The sequence below is a fragment of the Lemur catta genome, chromosome 10 (genome assembly GCF_020740605.2).
Source record: "Lemur catta isolate mLemCat1 chromosome 10, mLemCat1.pri, whole genome shotgun sequence".
NCBI lineage: Eukaryota > Metazoa > Chordata > Mammalia > Primates > Lemuridae > Lemur > Lemur catta.
Genome location: NC_059137.1, coordinates 47,864,386 through 47,885,467, shown reverse-complemented (window position 1 = coordinate 47,885,467; position 21,082 = coordinate 47,864,386). Strand labels below are relative to the sequence as shown.

Genomic DNA, 21,082 nt, shown 5'->3' with positions numbered 1-21,082 from the left:
ATATTTCCAGAATACAAAAAGGCCTTTAATAAACAAATAGAGAAATGAGCAGAAGACATGAACAAGTATTTCACAGAGAAAGAAACATGAATGGCCATTGAAATATATGTTCAATTTCATTACTAATCACTGATATGCAAATAAGATAATGATAAAATACAATTTTATGTGCCTACTAAATGTGCATAGATGAACAAGTTTGACTAGAAAACAGAGCAATAGAAAACTTCTTTGTATATGTTGATATAAGACTCTAAATTGTTATAACTACGATATAAAATAACATAAAGCTAAAAAAAATAAAGCTAAATAGGAAGATGTTCTATGATCCAGCAATTTTATTCATAAGTATACAACCTAGAGCAGTATTTCTCTGAATGTGGTCAGCAGACCAGCAGCATTAGTATTACCTGGATGCTTTTTAGAAATTCAGATTTTTAAGCCCCACCCCAGACCTAGTGAATAAGAATCTCTGCAGTGGGGACCAAGAATCCTCATGTTTATTAATTCCCCATGTGATTCTCATATGCCCTAGAGTTTGAGAACCACTGACTCAACACTGCAGTGTTATTCAAACAACTGGTTAATGAGAATGGAAAGCAATATAGTGGATGGTATCATTGTTTGTTAGTCAGCCTGTATAAAATAAAATAGATTGAATCCCATGTAGTAAAGGTAAGCAATGCTTATGAAACTTTTGTCTCATTTGTCAAGATATATTTATTTATGTATGTGGGTACTTGTTATTATTGAAAACGTATTTCTTACTATGGGTCACAATCATAAAAATCTGAAATCTACTGCCCTATAGAAACATTTCTTACTATGGGTCACAATTATAAAAATCTGAAGTCTTACCTAGGTATACTAGAGACATGTACAGAAAAGTTTATAATTGCAAAACCAAATAAAAAGGGGTAATTGAGGTATCCAGATAAAAGAGAATAGATACACAAGTCATTATATAGTCACTCTATGAACTATATACAGCAGTGAAATCAATAACATGCACCAACAGGGACAAATCTTACAGTGCTGAGTAAGTAAAGCAAGTCACAGAAAATTACATACAGTATTATATCATTTTCATAACAATCAAAATAAGCAAAAGCTGAGCAAACTGAAGAATACAAACATTTGTCAAAAAACCAAGTTTAAAAGCTCAAGAAACTTTAGGTGAGTAATTAGATGTAGGGGAGGCAAAGGAATGCACGGCGAAGGTGTATACAGATGATTTGGTACTAACTATGTTCTAATTCTCCTTAAATTGGATGGTAGGCTTATAGTATTTGTTTTACAATTCAAACATAAAATACATAAATCCTCATATTTACCAATTATAACATAACATTTTCAACTTAAGAAAAACTCAAAGTTCCTGATGTCAGTATCTTATAGAGTAGGAAGCAAAATTCAGACTCAGTGGATACTTATTTATTAGCTACCATGAGCAAAGCACACACATTGTCTCATTTAATTTTCTTATGAGTCCTGTGTAGTAGAAACTTAGCAAAGAATAGGCAACCAAATATGTGTTGAGTGAATAAGTGCTTGAATAATTTTATAATATTAAAAGAGAAAGAGTTTTTATGTATAATAGTTCTACCCATAGGAGTTAAATGAAATAACATAGATGATTAATTATAAGGAGTTGCTGGTCTATTCTTATCTGTTCCACATTCTACTACTTATCATCAAAAGTATAATGAGGAAAATACTCAAGTCAAATGACTATTTTCTCTGGAAGTATATCTGGTCAAAGGTGTAGAAACTAACAAACTATATGGCGGAGTTAGCTTATGTAACATCTCTGTATTACTACAGTTTCCATTTCACCCTGAAAAGTAGAGTTAGCTACATCTGAGGTACATACAGAGTGGGGAAAAAGCAGAAGCATCCTAATATAAGAAAAGAAATTATTAATACCAAAGCTAAAAACAAAATCTGTGACACATTTAGTCTATGCACTTTAATAAGAACTATAGTTTTAAAAGTGCAAAGTCAAAACTGTTTTTCATTGGATACATATTAATGTAAACAAACTCACTTGGAAAATGGCTGCCTTACAAAGTTATTGTCATCCTTCCAAAGAAATATTTCCCTTCACAGGGCTCCTATATATGTATGCTTTTGTTTTTTAAATTTGATCCACTGTTATATACCTACAGGACTTGGAATAATGACTGACTCCTAATAGGTGCATAATAAGTATTTGTCTTTGAATGAATTTATATATTTATTGAGCATTTAGTATATAGTAGGCACTGGGGAAATACCACATCAAATATGTGGTCCATCCACACAGAGCTAATACAAGTGATTAAATGAAGATAAATCATGCCCTTCTTTTTCCTGAACAATTCAGTCCAAAAGCTATGAGGTAGAGCCAAGCAATGTAGGTCACAGTGGGGAGAGGGCTGGTTAAGGGAGGAGGGACATCTGTACAGTGGTTGAGAACCACTGCAAGAGCCTGCTCCTTGCAGAAATGGCTAAATCCAGGGCTGGAACAAGAATAGTACAAAATGAGCCTCGAACTTCATTTTGTAGCAAAAAAGTAAGAAAGTATGCAAAGACTGATCAGAACATGTCAAAAGGATACAGAAACCAGAAGAAAGGGGTGCCTACTGGCCAAATCAGGATAATTCGAGTATGAAAATAAATGATGATAGTAACGGATTATAACCCATCTAAAAAAATATATATCCATGAGTCCTTGGTGATAAAAATAAGAATAAACTTAAGATTGAGGAGGAATGAGATATTTACATTTTCTCAAAATACCTCCCAATGAAATATTTATTAATTACAAAGAGAAATAAAGTATATTTACAGTAGAGAAGCCTGGCAGATACCATGTAAATCAAGTGATCAGAGTTAACACCAGCAGTAATGGCACAATGGAAATCATGATCAGGTGACAATAAGGGGAGCCCAGCATGCCTTCTGTGCTGTTCCTGCCAAAGATGCATGACCTCAATCTAGTCATGAGGAAATGCCACATAAATCCAAGTTGAGGACCATCTACTAAATAACTGACGAGAAGTCTTCAAAATTTTCAAGTTTATGAAAGTCAAGGAAAAACCAAGGAACTGTTTTATCCAATTGAAGAGGGTAAAACATGACAACTACATGCTATGTATGATTCTAGACTGAATCCTTTCGCTATAAAAATAAAGGACATTACTGGAACAATTTATAAAATTTGAATGGGATCTGATGATGAGAGGTTAGTGATGTACCAATGCTAATTCCTGACTTTGATGGTTGCATTGCACTTATGTAAGAGAATATCCTTGTTTGCAGGAGCTAAACACTAAAATATTCAGGGATAATGGAGCCTGGGTGTTGGCAACTTATACTCAAGTGGTCAGGAAAGAAAAGTTCCTTGTACTATGCTTACAACTTTTCTCTAAGTGTGAGATTATTTCAAAAAAATTTTAAATTGTAAGGTAAATAAATAGCATTTGGGAGAGCCCCACATCTCAATCTGTGCACAGTGGACTAAGGGACTCTGGGAAGGGCATCTAAATCAGAGGGTGTCCACAAAAGGTCCTCAATCTGTTTCCATTTACTCCACTTGGCTCTCTTGCCAAGAACGTGTAACATATTGAGCAGACCTATTAATAAATTGCACCATATGATTCTTCTAAGAGGAATCTAAATACCATCCGAAAGAAACCAAGGCTTCCTTATACAAATTAGATTTGTCAGCTAAATCAAGGCTTTCCTAATATAATGAAAGGCAGTGGTTTGCTTTCAAAAATGCCAAATGAGGTTGCACTTCCATATCACACACAAAAGCAAACAAATAAAAACCAGACATAATCTGAAGGCCTGGGTTCATCTCCTCTCAACTAAAACATATTGTCTCTGTCGCTGAAAAAAAGACTGTAAACTTGTAATATAAATTAAAAGGTGTATTTGGGAACAAACTTTCTATGGCTTAGTTGGGAAAATCAGCTCCAACTGGTACAATCTGTGGTAAAAGCAAGACAATTTTACACACATTCACTTTGACCATCTAACAGATTTACATAAAAGATCAGCTTTCTAAACGTTGTTTTCGCCATCTTTGGTCTTTAGGGGCTCTCAGAACCTGCTTGGGATGGAACAGGGGATGGGGTCCAATAAAAAAGTTTCTGGATTCCCACTAAAAGAAGCAAATGTCTTAAAAGTACCACATCTTTCTCTTCTACAAGCACACCAGGGCAGTCTGGACTGACGATTAGGAATTTTTCTTTGTTTCTTTCTTTTTTTAAAAAAAGAAACCAAGCTGGATTATTTTAGCCCTCTGAAAAGATGAGAATTTATTATCCCCTAAAAATTGACCATGGGTTATAGTTTGGTATAAAGGAAAAAAACAAATTTTCAGTGTTCATTCATTGTATACCCAGAATCTGGCATTAAGTGTGCCCCACAGTAGGTCCTCAAATATTTTAAAATGAAAAGTACTTATACTTCCTCCAGATAAGTCCAGCACCAGGCTTAAAAAATGCCTCTTAGAAAGAAAGTTTTATTTTTGTTTTATTAAACAGTCATAGCTATGTAGGCAGGCAGTGGGAGGAATGAAGGATGGTGTCTGAAGGCAGGGGCAGGGTACGACTTGATTTTCAGAAGCAAAAGAAATCAGTTTTGTTCGGGGAACTTTAATCTTTAAAGCAAGAAACAAAAAGATAAAAATCTTCTGTCAGAAATCTTCCAGGACTTCAAAAGCATCTTGGATTTCCTGAGCCTGTCCTTGATTCAAATACTGTCTGCCATTTTTAGATCATGTATCCAAAGGACTATGCATGTGTATTGGGCAATGGGGCTGAGAGATGAGTATCAAGAGGCCAAAGCAGCTTCCCCAAAGAAGAGGGAGCAAGTCAGCCACAGTAAGTGGATTCTAAAGTGTATCACCATCCTCCTTTCTTAGCCTGAGGAAAAAATCTTTTACTATCTAATCACTCAAAGAATCACCACTACCCCATGACTTATTTACACCACTACCCCATGACTTATTTACATCTCTACTTTCAAAAATCTAGTTGATTACAAAGTTATTTTCTTGACATTACTATAGGCATTTTCATATGCTGTTTAATGTTGCCATTAACTACTTCTAAAAACCACCTCTAAAGTCATGCATATCCTTGCTGTTCAACTTTAAAAAAGTGACTCCAAAAATTATTCTTGCCTCTAATATATGGAAAATGAAAACTTAACCAATCCCCATAGATAGGATGATGTTGGCTTAAGAAAGTTTGAGTGAAGGGGGATTTCTAATTTTCATTTTCCCTATACAAACTTCATTTTCAGAAGCGAGAGAAATACAGGGAACTTCCACCTATGAAGCAATAAACAAAAGGATAAAGTCTGCTTGTTGCTCACAAGTGAGCCAGGTTGTCTTCAGGAAAGGGGACTTGAGCAAGATTGCTCTATTGGCCATAGAGTGACTAAGAGAAGTGGCCCTGGGGACATGTTTTATTTTTAATTCCTTGTCTTCTTTTAGTTGCATTTCTAAAAGAAAGTTAACATTGCTCTGTGTTACTATAGAAAGAACATACAACAACAATGAACAAAAACCCTGACTCAGCTATCCCTTGTGGTTGACCAATCATTTTGGTATTTGAAACCTTAGTTTACTCATCTGTGAAATAGCAAGCTTGACTTATTATATCAAAGAATCTCTTCATCTATAAAACTATATGATATACTCATTTTATAGCCATGAAAATAAGAATGGACCCACATGACTAGAATCTAAATGTCTTAATAACAGAAGTGTTAATAGGTTTTTCCTATACAGCTGTCACTGTGCTAATCACTTCTTATGCATTATCTCAAGTCATCCTCACAATTATATGGCCTGGGAAATGCCACAATACCCCATGTTACAAATGAGCAAACAGACTGATAGAGATTAGTAATGTGTCCAAAGCACAGCTACTAAGGGCCAATACCAACATCTGAAAAAAATGTCTGTTTTACGAGTCTGTCACTTTAACTGCTGTGCTATACTCACTGCACCCAAAGAAATCAGGAGCAATGTACAGAATATCGAGCAGTGAGAAAGCTACTATATGTCTCAACAAAAAAGGTCTTATTACTACCTTCCAGGCTGATTAAGTAAGTATAGCGTTTTTCCAAGTGCCTCTGAGGCATTCACATCCTGTGATGCTCTTGCAGTACAGAGGCACATACATCTTTGACCTCAAGGCATTTTCATTTAAGAAAGGTAAATCAGAATGAAGAATTATAGCACTTTTTTAATTAAAAAAGAAAAATAAACTGAAGCCAAAATAGAGTATATATAAATAAACCACAAAAATCTCTTCCAGAGAAGAATAAAAAAGAAAATACAGATAAAACAATCCCAGGGGATAGTGTGGATGGAAAGGGAGAGCTCAAGAAACCTGACCCTGGGAGAGGGGTGTGATGGACAAAAGAAACCAATCCTATCTTTGACAAGAGTAGGAGGAGAAATCTGGGGGGAAAATACAGAACAGATATAAGGGAAATAAGAATCAATTAGAACAAGTTCCAGCTCTAGCCCTGGAACCCCTATGAAGAGTCAAATCAGAGAAAGTGCATCTCAAAACTGGAACATAGTGGAAGGTATTTTTACTAATGGTGATCTAGAATATTCCTGATCTGGACTGTATTGATGCTCTCTTTGCCAAAGTATTCAGAATTCAAAATTATCAGAAAGGAAAACTCTATTTAATATTTACTTTAAAAAAATAATAAATCACTACCCTTTGTGTGAAATTCCCCACAGCAAGGGCTACATTCTTCAGTGGGTCCTCTGGTTCTTGGTTTTCGTAACCATGTCCTTTCAAAGGGTTGGGCTGTTCTCACAGTCACTGGCATTTGAAATCCCTGGTTTAGCACAACAGTCTTATCAAAAGTCTTCTTGCTCCCTGTGCTTAAACCAGATCTTTATAGACATCTCTGAATGCTGGATAATAGTGTCGCAGGCTAAGAGCACAAAGCAGAGTGACAGAACAAGAGGTCAAGCTAAACTTCTGAAAGAGAATGGCTATTTGAAACTGGAATATTTTGAGAACAAATTTTCAAGAAAGTTTGCTTTATTATTTCCCCAGATAACTCCTGTCTAGACTAACTCAGACAAGACCATTTTGTTTTAACACCAAAATCACCTCTTTTTCTGTACCTATAAATACTGTCACTACAAATGGTTGTGCAGATGGTGCCCTGCATAGGAAGCTTGGCCAATGGGATGAGGATTAGCTGAAATTCAGCTATGCTATGCTAGCTATGCCATGTTCCTTGCGCTGGGACTTCATAGGGTGGGAAGAGGTGGGAGCATTTATTTTTAATTTGCCCAGAGACACCATGGACACCATATGGGTAGACTTCTGTCTACATTACCCACACAAATCCCTATCTTGAGACACCAAGAGTTCATGCTAAGACTGAAATTTGTAAGGTCAACTAAATTTTTATTACACCTCTATTTTTACTCTAACAGTTGAATGAACCAGTTTGTTCCATGGATAGGGCATCCTTATTTCACTCAGTCTTTCCATTAATAAATTTTATATTTAACAGTTTCACACTACCCACAGGCCCCCAATCTACCCTATAAGGGGAAGGAAGGCAAAAATGACATTTACAAAGACGTTACAAAATCTACACCTACAATAATCTATATTAAAATATAAATCTTTCCAAATAACTGATCTATTATGGCCCATCCAGTCATGAAAAAACTAGACCATCATACTTCTATATTGTCAAACTCATTAAGGGAAAAATCTCAAATTCATGCAAAATAGTTATTTTGTTCTCAATGTCATTATAATCTTTAGGACTTAAGCCAATGACTTTCATCTTGAGAAGCAGAATGTCAAAAGGAGAAAACAAAAACAAAAGCAATAGAACACATTACTGGTAAGTTCTTAACAACCAACCAAAAAGTTTACATCAATTTTCTGAAGTGTGAGGACATGATTAAAAGAATAAAAATACAGTTATATAGTTTTAAACCTATGAAACTTCTGTTTAACATATTAAATGCAAAATATAGACACTCAGTGCTATCTTATCTATATAAACAATACAATGTAAAGTACTGACAGAGGTTATCGTCCCTGGAGAGGTTATAACGATTTCTTTTCTTTTCTTTTTTGCTTTTCCAAGTATACATTTTCTAAAACATTTATGTTAAAATCAGGAAAAAAATTAGATTCCTCCTTGCAGCTAAAATGTGTCTCTCTAGTGGAACACCATTATTATGTCAAATCCTTGATATAGAAACGTTTCATTTTCACCTTTCCAGGTAACAAAAACTGTGGTTTAACCCAAAGCATAATAAATCTGTAGAATAAAGAGGACATTTCAATAAATAAAACAATTATTTCCTGACTGCTTAACTATGTACCACATTTTATTTAATAATTTCAAGTGGGAGGAAGGAGATATTATGCATATTTTAGGTTTATACCAACCTAAAGCCTAAGGTAAATTAGCAGCAGATCCAAGGATTGAATTTGTGCCTTTAGACATCAAATCAAACATTATTTCTGTTACACCATGGCTATGTCCCTTGTGGTAATAAGGATTATTATATTAAACCACCTACTGTCTATCTACACTCCCTGAAAATGAACTGCAAATGTCTATTTCAAGAGTCTCAGACATTATTTTTTTAAAGAGCTACCTTCAGATTCCAAGCACAGCCAGGTTTGCGCATGGAACAACAACAAAAAAAATCAGAAAAAAAAATGTTAATCATAGCCTTCCTTTTCTTTCTCCCTACTTGTTATCTCAAAAATAAGTTTTTACTTAATATTATAGAGTATGAAACCTCAAAATATCCAGTGGAGATAAACAAATTAGGCAACTCCACTCATAAACAACTCCCTTACCATCTTAGCAGAGAACGAACCCAGATACAGCATTACATAAACTTTGTATGCAGCTTTGAAATAAGTGCATTACGATACAAACTAGTACCTTAGCCAAGAAGGGAAAGAGAATTTGAATCAACAGTTTTCATATTTTTGTATTTAAACAGAGAAAGAATTACTTATTTTTTCATTTTAAAATTCCCCAACATTCACATCCTTTAATTTTTTTTCTTTTTCTGTTCATTTCTTATTTTGTTGGCTTTTTGTGCACTGGGAGGAAGAGCTTGGGGCACGGTTAAGTGATGGCTTGCTCTCAGATATCACAGAATTCCTTTCAAGACTAAATTAAGGTTACTACATTAAGAGTGTCCTACATATAGTCAGCTAAACTGCTACTACTGGGAGGTCTGCAGAAAGAAATGTAGCACACCTTCCAATATCAACAGCTAAACACTCAACAGAACTTTTTTTAGTACACACTCCAGGAACATCTCCCTTGTCTCATTTCTTTGTCTTTTAGCCTTTGCTCGGTTTATGTAGTAATGGTATTTGAGCTTTGGGCTGAATGAAAAGTATATCTCTACTTTTTTCCTCTTCACTTAAAAGGTAAATAGGTAGGTTTACTTTATATCACAGATATTTTTTCTGCATATTTTCCACAGTCTATAATTGTCCTGCAATCAACTTACATGAATTTCAGAATACATCAAATCATAAAGCCACTAAATAGGTTGAGCGACATAAATAACTTTCTACTTATCATGACCATGCTTTCCTTAAAAGAATTTATGAGATCTATGTTACATTTGGAATTAAGGCTTACAACTTTGACATTCTATTTATCATTTATATGTATGTTCCACTTTCATGATTTAATTTCGGAGGGGGGGGAGTGGAGGGAGGCAGCCAAAGATATAGAAAGGGGGAAAAAATACCAAATGTGACAGAAAATTAACTTCTGGGAAACAGCCACATAAATGAGGCAGCCTGCTTGATCTTACATTTATTAAATAAATCACCTTTTATCAGTGCCGGTGAAAAACAGCAGCATTCTTTTATCTTTGGAGGCAGACAATTACAGGATGATATATATCAGAAAATAACAACAAAAAAAGCACATGTGTTCCAAAACAAATATCCAAAAATCCAATGAAGCTGTCCAGTGACAGCCACTAAAATAATCTTCTCTGTATTATTTTCTTTGAGTCATTTTTAACATAAGCATCCAGCTATCCATCTCTAGGCACTGTCGAGATGAGTTTGCCACAAAAGCCACTTATATTTTTAGAAGCCAAAGTCTTGACAAATCAGTTCCTAAGAACATAATTTGTTACACATCGAAAGCCTGAAAACACAGACCTTGGTTAAAGAGGCTTCCGTATCTTTTTGTAACCTTTCCAAATGTAAGTATGTGGGAAAAGTACCCATAAATTTAAGTCAAAACCGAAACACTTAGAATATTTCCAATTTAAAATACATTAAAATGTGGTCTTTGAAAGGAAATGAAAATGGCTTTTTAAGCATATGAAAAGTTGCTCATCATCACTCATAAGAGAAATGTGAATTAAAAATGAGATACCGTTTTTCATCCATCAGATTGTAAGGGGGGTAGGGTGGGGGAAGACCTTAATAAATCACCCTGTGGAGAAGCAGGCACTCTTACATGCTGTTGGTACAAGCATAGAGTGGTATAACCTTTTGGGCAGGAAATTTGTAAATGTCTACCAAAATTTAAACTCCACTTTGCCTTGGAACCACAATTCTACTCTGAGGACTTTATCCTACAGACTCATCCATGTGCACAAAGAACTATGTACAAGTTTATTTACTGCAGTATTGCTGGTGGCCTGGAGGAAAGCTCACTGTATGTCATTTTGTATGATGTGTGTATTTACTTATTCAAAAAAAATTAAAATTTGAGGGGGAGATAATGTGATCTATACAGTTTAGAAATTACAAGTGTTCTCAAGTCCCTTACAAAGGAAATACTAAACCACCCTAACAATATCCATTCCAGATCCTTGCAATACAATGCTCGGTTCAGATGGCTTGACACAGATGCATTAGTGAAAGCTCCTTATCTAAGATTCCTTTGGCCCTTTAATAACGAAAACCCCTGTTGGAGGTCCACTGAATTCCACTTCACACTAAGCAGTGTTTCAGAAAGATTCCAATTTATTCCTTGCAAAACAGATCATATATAAATGTAACTGTCACTCTGAGAAACAGGACTGCATTATGCCGCAGACTTAATACAGACTGAAAGCATGTTCCCCATGTCTTCTCCAGCAAATCTTGCCAAATGGGCGTCTGAAATGTCCTATTGAAACAGGTGGTGTCTGAACAGAATTGGATTTCTGCCTATAGAAACCCTAGTTTTAACAACTGCTGTGGTTAGTTTTAATTTTCAGTCCTCAAAATTAACTGCTTGCCAGTGATTCTGAAATAGACTGAACAACATGTTTAGACTTTGCCCTGTTTAATTGAGGAAAGGAAGAAAGAAGAAAAAGAAGGAAAAAAAGGAAAGAAAGAAAGGAACATATATACATACACATACACATTTTCACATACACATGCCAACACCCTACCACCATCCCATAAAGAACAACAGAACTGGCCTGGCATGGTGGCTCATGCCTATAATCCTAACACTCTGGGAGGCCAAGGCAGGAGGATCACTTGAGATCAGGAGTTCGAGACCAGCCTGAGCAAGAGAGAGACCCCATCTTTACCAAAAATAGAAAAAATTAGCCAGACTATAGTCTCAGCTACTCGGGAGGCTAAAGCAGGAGGATCAGTTGAGCCCAGGAGTTTGAGGTTACAGCGAGCTATGATGATGCCACTGCACTCTACCAGGGCAACATAGCAAGACCCTGTCTCAAAAAAAAAAACCCAGAACAATAGCCGACCACTTGATTTCCAGGCCAAAAAAGGGGAGCAACTGTAAAATAAACTCAATTCTCCAAAGATGTTTGCCTCTTTTGAACTTTCTTTGTGGAAGCACAAGGATGCAACTACCTTGCTGGACATACTACATATGAAATCTTTCACAGGAACAATAGCTTTGAGAAGCTTTTAATCTGCTAGAAATTTAGAATTTAGAACAATGGTAAGAATCAATAATTTTTCCAATGAAAACTTACATCTTACAAAATGATATTCCAAACAGACCTGAAGTTACACTTTATGCAGGCAAAATACAAACAGCCAGAGTATAAACTCCTTAAAGAAAAATACCATGGGCTAATCTTTAAACACCACACAGGTCTATCAATGTGCTAGTCACACAAACTAGTGCTAAGTATGTTTTCCTGTGAATAAATGTAAAGCAGCTTACACTAAATAACAACCTTTTTTCACTGTACCTTTAAGTTCCTGATATAACATAAAGGTGGGTAAACATCTCTTGATCAAGGGTAAAAGAACCAAGACACCGGGCATGTACTGTGTGTCACACACCATGGCTACACACTCCCTACGGAAATACAGTCATGTCTGTTTCACAGCTGATAAATAGATTTGAAAAGATGCAATGACTTTTCTAGGGTAACCTGGCTGGAAGATGACAGAGATGAGGTTTTTACCTAAATCTGCCTAACTTTACTTTTCCAGTTGTTTCACATTCCCTCCCACCAGAAATCCAGAACAAGTTAATAGAATGATGAGCTTTAGTAACATGACATACAATATCTAATATACAGTATTTTTTGCTTTGCTAATACCCAAAAGAAAAGCTCATCTTCTTTCATCCACTGTCTTAGAGTAACAGATGTCAAACTCTTCTGTGCTGTTTTTCAGTATAACTGAATTCCAGCTACGAAGAAGGTGTTAAGCGAATAGAGAGAAAATCATCTATTGTGATTATAAGTCCTTTAATCCTAACATCCTGATGAATATAATTTGAGAATCACTGATCCAAAAGGGATCTATCAGTTCATTTTTTTAAATGGGAAATAGCAAAAATATCTCTGTGGAATGGACAGGTACTTCTCAATGGGGTATACTTGGTCCTTTTGCTTAAAATTCAAAGACAGATTATATTTTTCCCTGCCCTCAAAAGTTTATTGCTCACTGCTCCCTTCCCCTCTCCAAAGAATAAAGATCTCAAAATAAAGGAAATTTCCTCCCTTAATAATATAACAATAAATATAAATAACAATTTATAAATACATAATAATAAATATTAATATTAATTGTTAAAAGAAGCTGTCAACTTGTTCTTTTCCATTTTCTGACCCCTACCTTGTGCCTTTTTCTTACATAAGCCCTGACAGAGGCTAGGTCAGGACTTAGTAAGAAAAGAAATTCGCTATTTCTCCAGCAAGTTATAATGAGGTCTATAATTTAGAGAAAACTATCTTCAGGGTGCTGTAAAAGAAATCATTCTGTATTTCAACAGTCTCAGAAAATAATGCTTAAATCCAAGTGGGCACTACCCACAAAAATTGTTTTTCTTTTGAAGCAAGACTATCCTTAATATTAGGGAGTTTTCAGCAGAAGAACGCAGGGTGCATTTCTTCCAAGGGAGAAGTACAACAAGATTTGAGACTATTTAGAAAAACGGTTACAACATTTAAAAAAAAAAAATGCAGTGAAAAGAAGAGAATGTTATTGTCAAAAAAAAAAATTGTCACGCAGCTATAGGTTTATAGATTATGAAGCAGAAAAAATATGCAAGTTTTCAAGATTCTCTGGCAAAAAGTTCTTTGGAATTATTTTCTTCTAAGACCTGAAAAGCATTTTTTCAAAGATGCTGCCAGCTCTAAAAACCTTTCTGATCTCTTGAAAAGTGAAGTTCAGCGCTTAATAGTGTCATGTACTTTTGGTTTCAAAGAAAAAAGGGGAGAAGGAACCACAGCCAAACACTAAGTTTACTCCATTCATGTCTCAAGTTATACATAAAAATTGCACATAGTACATATGTAGGAGGGTTCAATTTTTTCCTTTAAAGGTAGAACATATATGTCACACATATAATATTTAGGTATAAGAAACACAGCACCCCCTCTTCCATCCCAAAACCCGGCCCCCCAGAAAAAGTTTATCTGAAGAGACATAGTCATGAACAGAAAATTTCTAGTACAATCAAAATGGCTCATAAATTAGTAAGTAATACCAAAACAGGATGCATTAATGCTAAGACAAGATAAATGTTTAAAATGTAAGGTATAAATAATATAAGGCAGTCAAAAATCTAGGTAAGCCAAAATATGTATGTTAGGCTATTGTTTTTTTACATCTCTATAGAAGGTTACTTTAATCTTCCCATATGAAATGGACAGAATTTGTGGGATTACAATCACTTCAAATGGATTTTTAAATTTTTATTTTATTAAAAAATTCTCTGGAAACAGTTTCTTAAAAAACTTGTAATATTTCCAATAGTGTGTGCCTGGAATAGTGCATATTTCAACTTATTATTTTAGAGTTGTCAAGACACAATCTAATTCTAACAGGAAAATGTCTGTAGGCTTCAAACAGCACTTAAAGAAACACAAAGAAGGAAAGTTAGAAGTCAAGAATGATCATTCTGAGATAAAGGCTGAGTGGAACGAAGGATGAGAGTCCACTAGTGACCTTATCAGGATGCAGTGCTGCACCGTGCCACCTTATCGCTGACTGTGACCTCTACTCCAGCTCACAGGCAACCCTGGAATACTCTGGGACTAAATGGTTGCTTTAAAAAGTTCTTGTGTCATATTTACTTTTTCCTATGACCCTTATCAGAAGCCTGAGGTACTCTAGATCTGTAATTTACACACTCCAATTCCCTATCCAACTACATATCCAAGAGGGATAATCAGAAGCATAAAATGCCATCCTTGTAAAGAGAAAAATAATGGGGATGATTAGGATTTAAAATGAACCAGCTGATTGTTAAGGGCACAGCCATATGTAAACACATAGCATCAACACTGGGCTCTGGATAACTACAAAAAGAATAGGGTTTTTTTTTTTTTCCAAACAGCTTCCTTAAAAAATATATCATAAGTCCCTAACTTTAAAACGAGTCATGTTACGAAAGTCCATTTATCCATGATACTGTATTTCCCCATAGGATACTATAAGTGGTGGTTCATTTCTGAAGCTGGCCCAATACCTATTTAACCTATAATCTATTGGCAAATAGTACAGTGAAAAACGAAACATGGTAAAAGTACTTGCAATACTTGTATTAATAGTTCAGTTAAAAGGAAGGAGTGTGGCAAAACAGGACTCAAAAAAAAATGGGGTCTCCATAACCCAAAATGTTCACGCAATTTTATACATATATATACGGGCAATGTTCTCATGAGAGAAGCCACAGCTTTTCTGAGGTTCTCAAAGTGGTTGTCCATGACCCAATAAAGGGAAAGAACTTCTGTGCGTCAAGAAACCCAACTCTCTCCTGAAAGCCCTCAGGTAGAGTTTATCAGTAAAATGAAGCATCCTGACAGGTTACGGTCTACATCTACACATGCTTATAGAAAATGGTAACTTCGTGGATACAAAACTATATATTAATAAAAATCTTCCAGAAAAACTAAGTGCAGAGGATCCTAAAGTACGCATTTTGAAATAGATAGGGTCTGCGTTGCCCAGATAAGATGGCACAGGAAGTTCATCTGAAGTAGGAGCTCATGATCCCAATGACACTCATTTTAAAGTGGATTTTGTCCAAAGTGTTTATCTGTACAGCTGACTTAGCTACAAGCAAACCTTCCAAATGTTTGTTTGCAAGAAACTTCACTTAAAATACTTCTCCATCCTAGCCAAATCACAAGGGCAAAAATTTACCACACTCTTGTCACCATTACCTTAAAAAGGGAAATCCATCCTTTACCTACATTAAAATTCAAATCAATAAAAATATGTACTTAACGACTCAAACATGTAATATGAGTGAATACACCTTTTCTTTTAATTATGATCAAGAAAATTTGGACAATAACTCCTTTTTATACAATTTTTAACATGACTTTCAACTTAACCCAAAAGTCTCTATAAACTGATATAAGCAAGTTCAGACAATGTTGTTTTCTTAACTGAGGATAGCTTATTACTTGGTTTTGGCTTCTGTCAAAATACATTTCAGCTACATAGGTCTTCAGGTTGTTTTAACCAACAGTTTAGTAAACACTCATACCTACTTAAATTTTATTGTCTGCCTACCTCTTCATCTCAAACTATGAGTCCACAGCTAAGCCATTAAGGTACTTCACGTCTTTTACCTCTCCCAGAATATTGTTATATTTCTTAACACATCAGCCACTAGTTTTTAATAGGAAGGCTTGCACAAGAGAGTGCCACTTACCCCTCCTGCCTTCAGCAACTTTCTCCTAAAGTCCTCTGTGGGGTTGTTGAAAGTTAGCTTTTCACAGCGTAAGTGATTCACTGGTGGATGGCCTTCAAGATGCAGGAATAAATCATAATCAAAGCGAACTTTCCTAGGTTCTTCCTGTAGGTTAATAAAAAAAAAAATTGAGAAAGAAAAGAGAGAGTTAGGCATAAACAGAAATTTTAAAAACAAAGGTTTAGTCCTTATAAGGAATAGGATAGATGGAAGACATCTAATAGCTATAGTGTCACAGTAGTATTGGAAGAAAAATGATCGTGGAATTATCTACAAAACAAAATGGAAATATCTGATAAATTAGTTTCTTGTGTTAGGGGAAAACCAAAAAGAAAAAACTCATCATCTTCCCCACAATCTCTCAAGTGGTGTGACACCACCAACACAGCCACCCAAGACATCCTTCCTCTTCCCTACCCTACTACACCATCAAAGGCTGTCATCTTCTCTCTTCAATAACTCCTACTGCCCTGCTCTTACTCACTGTCAAAACATCATAAACTTCTTCCTCTAAGTAGGTCATCCTACTTCAGGATACATTCTTCTGCAATGCCTCCTTCATGTGGGCCTCAAAATTATCTATGTGGAACAAAAATCTAGCCATTTTTACTTTCTAGTTAAACTTTCAACAGCTTCCAATGGCCATTGGGATAAAAACCTAATCTCACTTGAATGCCACATGAGGGCCTTCCTAAACTGGTGCCTGGTTCATATCCCACCACACCCCTTCCATCCATCTGATGGTCCAGCGACACATTGCTTCTGGCTGCTTCCCAGTACCTACCATGTTCTAGGTTAATTTTGGTTTCACTCTTGTTTTACATTACTACCTTCACTGCCACCTCCTAATCTACATGGATAACCTCTCATCCTTCTCCACTCAGGTTTCACTTTGGGGACACCTTCCCCACTGCCTCCCTTCTACTTTGTGCACCTCCCTCTTATCCTTGCCACATCTTAGAATAACTGTCTTCTTATCTCCATTCACTCTGCTAGATCGTAAGATTGATGAAAGTAGAACAAGGTTTGAGTCAGTATTGTACCCTCAACAACTAGCAGAAATGCAATAAATATCTGTGAGATGAATAAAGAATGGCATTTTCCTGAATCAAGAATTAGCAGGAAAAGATAGCATCCTAGACAAAAGAACACAATGATTTGAATTTCATGATACCCAGGTTCAACTTTCAAGTCCTACTTTAGTTGGCTGAACATTTATCCCTCTCTGCACATTGATTTTCAACCATCCAAGATGAAATGAAGACTCAGGATAATAAAGGTAACTAATACATACTTTAACATTCATCTAATTCTCACATCCCTGTTTTGAGCCCTGTTTTGTCGTTATATTAACGCATGATGAAACAAAGTGATTTGAACCCATTTCTTTTGACTAAAAGGTCATAGCACCTGCAACTGTCAGAACGTAGGCATTACCTACTTCAAATTCACGGTTTCCACCTCCTATCCAAACCTCCCCAAATCATAGTCTCTACTAATTTCCTCACTACCTCTTCACTTCCACTACAATATAGAATGATACTTGCTCCCTATTTCCCTTACCAGGATGCCACTCTCTCCTGGCCATTCCTTCTCAGTCTTCTTCACAGCCTTCTTCTCTTTCTTCATTGACCTTTACATGTCGTTTATCTTTCTGCAAAGTTTCCCAAGGAGATGACATCCATCCACAGGGAGTCAGTTCCATATGCATGACTGTGACACCCCTAACTCTATCTCCAGCCCAGCTCTCAACTCGCCTGCCACATGCATGTGCTCCATAGGTTGACCCACAGCAGCATCAAATTCATACATTATCTTTAACCAAAGTTTCTTTCATCTATCTTTTTTCCTATTCTCTACATCTTGGCAAAGAGCAATCCTAACTGCTTGATAAGGTTAAAATACACAGAAATCATCCCCGACTCTTCCTTTTCCCTCACTCCCCACAGTCAAATTTTCTCCCAGTTCTATTTAGTATTCCTCCCTAGGAACTCTCGAATTTACCCCCTTTTCTCTGAGGCCGTGACTATTGCCTGAGCTTAGACCTTCACCATTCTTCACCTCCTTTCCTCTTCTGTTTTTGAACTTATGGCATTCTTCTTCCCACAATGACAAGAAACTGATCTTTCTAACACAAAAATCAGGCTATATCTTTCCACTGATGCAGTTTTCCAATACTTCATATTACCTCATTCATTTTGCCTTTCACGAGCAGTAGTCCCCACATCTAAAATGCCCTCTCTCCCAGCATACCTCCTACTCCATAGCCTGGTGAATGCAAACTCAAGACCCAGCTAAAGCATGACCTCCTCTACAAATTCTTCCTTACCCTCCCAATATGATCTGAATCAGACATCCCTCTTACAGCATTCGTCTATTAGTGTAATTATCACATTAAATTATGACCATTTTTGACTTAGCTGTCTCTTCTCTAAATTGTATAACAGTCAATACAGTCATCACAACCTTAAAAGTAATTAAAAAGGAGAGTAGTTTTCTGCCATGTAATTAAGAGTATAAATTGGTAATGCCTTTTTGGTGGACATTTTGGCAATATCTTTCAACATACTAAATGCATATGATGTTTGACCTAGTAATTCTACCTCTAAAAATCTCTTTCATAGAAATATTCAAATATGGGTACAAAAATATAGTATAAAATGTTCATGGTATCATTGTTTATAATAGCAAAAAATTAAGAATGATCTGTATCATTACTATGGAATACCATTCAGGTGTTTAAAAATACTGACTTGGAAAGGCATATTACTAAGTGAATTAAAAGCAAATCATAGAAAATATTATAATAGTATGATACAGTATGCCCCTGCCACTCTCTACATTAACATACATTTTATCTAGGCAAATGCATGGGGGAAAATCTGGAAAGGCTATACTAAATCGTTAACAATCATTAAATGGAGTCAAAGGAATCAAACTCCTACATTTTATAATATGCACTCCTGCATACCTTTTTTAAGAGAAAAATATATTGATGAATATAATTAATTACCACCATAAGAAGAATGCGGTAATGACATCACTTTATAGTCCACAACAGTCTAAAATAAAACAAAACAAAAAATATCACTGTTCAATAAAACTAAAAGTAAGGACCATAGAAAGTGACTCTTTTTCTCTGGATCCTAAGTATAATTTTTTAAAGATTTTTTTTTTTAAGTAATAAAAAACAGTACCCATAAACTTATGCTCTGGCCAACTGAATATCTTCTTAGAGGGCAGACATCAATATTATGTCAATCTGCACTCCTCAGAAAAAATTCTTCAAAGTTCAAACAAGAAAACATGTGTTTGTTCTATATATAAACTAATATATTTCCTAGAGGTGGAAATCTGGTTTTGGCAACATCAAATTACCCCTCTCTGCAGAAGCTTCAGTCCTTGACATTTACTCGTGTATTTTTTCTGAGAACAGACTGAAAGAGAGAAGCATAGGATCCTTTCAAATCTAAAGTGCCACAATCGATTATGTTTGAGAGTGCCTATTGGTTCAGTGTTTCTGAAACATGCATGATTCTCACAGATAGGCTTGTTTTGTTGAGCACAAATACAAAATAAGAGAGAATAAACACACAAACTCAAGAGAAGTGCTGACACTGTATTGCCCCTCTTGACTCTGACAGCTCAAATAAATGAGCAAAACTGAAGACAAGCTCATTAGAGAAGCAGAGAAGGCGAAGGCATAGGGATGGGACCAAAGACAGAATGATATCCTTAATATGTACCATCAGGACTCTTCCATCATCACATGGAGACTTTTTTGCTGCTTTCTCTCATGCCTGTGCAAACTGTGAACAACACTTTTTCATAAACCATTACTATAAAGGATGTTATTTTTCAAGACAGAGTTGAGTAAACTACAGAGCATAATAAAATGATACTCAAAAGAAATGAAATGAACATTCCAGGGCAACAGCCTAGACCTATTAAATTTTTACCAATGGATTATTGCAGTAAGAAGAGAAATAAGAAATACATCCAGTTAGACCTTGAGGATATTATGCTAAATGAAATAAACCAGACATAGAAAGACAAATACTGTATGAGTCCACTTATATCCTGTATCTAAAACAGTCAAATTCATAAAATCAAAGACTAGAATGGTGATTACCAGGGGCTAGGGGGAGGAGGGAAATGGGGAGTTATCAATAAATAGGCATTAAGTTTCAATTAAGTGAGATGAATAAGCTCTACAGATCTGATGTACAACATTTGTACCTATAGTCAACAATAATGTATTGCACACTTAAAATTTAAGAGGCTAGATTTCATGCTAAGTGCTCTTACCACAATAAAAGTTAAAATTAAAAGAAAAAAAGAAATATATACAGCTCAGATATCCAGATCAGAACATAGCAAAAATTTGATTTCGAAGATACTCTAAGATAAATTAAAAGAGGTCACAAAGCAATATTTGTAATTAAAAATTAATAATATATAGAAAAGTACTTAAAACAGTATAGCCATGTATCCTCCACTGAGATTAAACCGATGTTAACAGTTCTGCAAAATTTTATCTTTTTCTTTAAAGAAAAAAGTTTTAGATACATAAGCTTCTCCATCCCTCCTCCCTCAGTAACCAATGCCCTTAAGTTCCTGTGTTATCATTCCAGCACATGCTCTTATGCTAAATATGTACATTTCCATAACACCATTTACTCAAGTAGTTTATGAAAAACAAACATCAACAATATTATAACCATACATATACTTTGGCAACTTTTAAGTTATCACTTCTGAGACTTACTCATGTTGCCACATTAAGTACTGTACGGCATTCTATGGAATATTAAGTTACCATTTAAGATGTACCACATCTCTACATAGGGCCAATAATTATGTATATCCTACTTTTTTATATCACAAACACTGA

The 21,082-nt window shown here is 35.5% G+C and overlaps 1 protein-coding gene across 2 annotated transcripts in view; it reads right to left on the bottom strand.

Annotated features, from left to right (window-relative positions):
- MLLT3 (MLLT3 super elongation complex subunit) overlaps positions 1-21,082 on the bottom strand; it is a 248,489-nt gene that overhangs the window by 81,346 nt on the left and 146,061 nt on the right. For both annotated transcript variants that reach the window (XM_045563658.1, XM_045563659.1), the window contains exon 4: positions 16,150-16,293. In XM_045563658.1, coding sequence (XP_045419614.1) covers positions 16,150-16,293 — 144 coding nt within the window. The remainder of the gene's footprint in view (positions 1-16,149; positions 16,294-21,082) is intronic.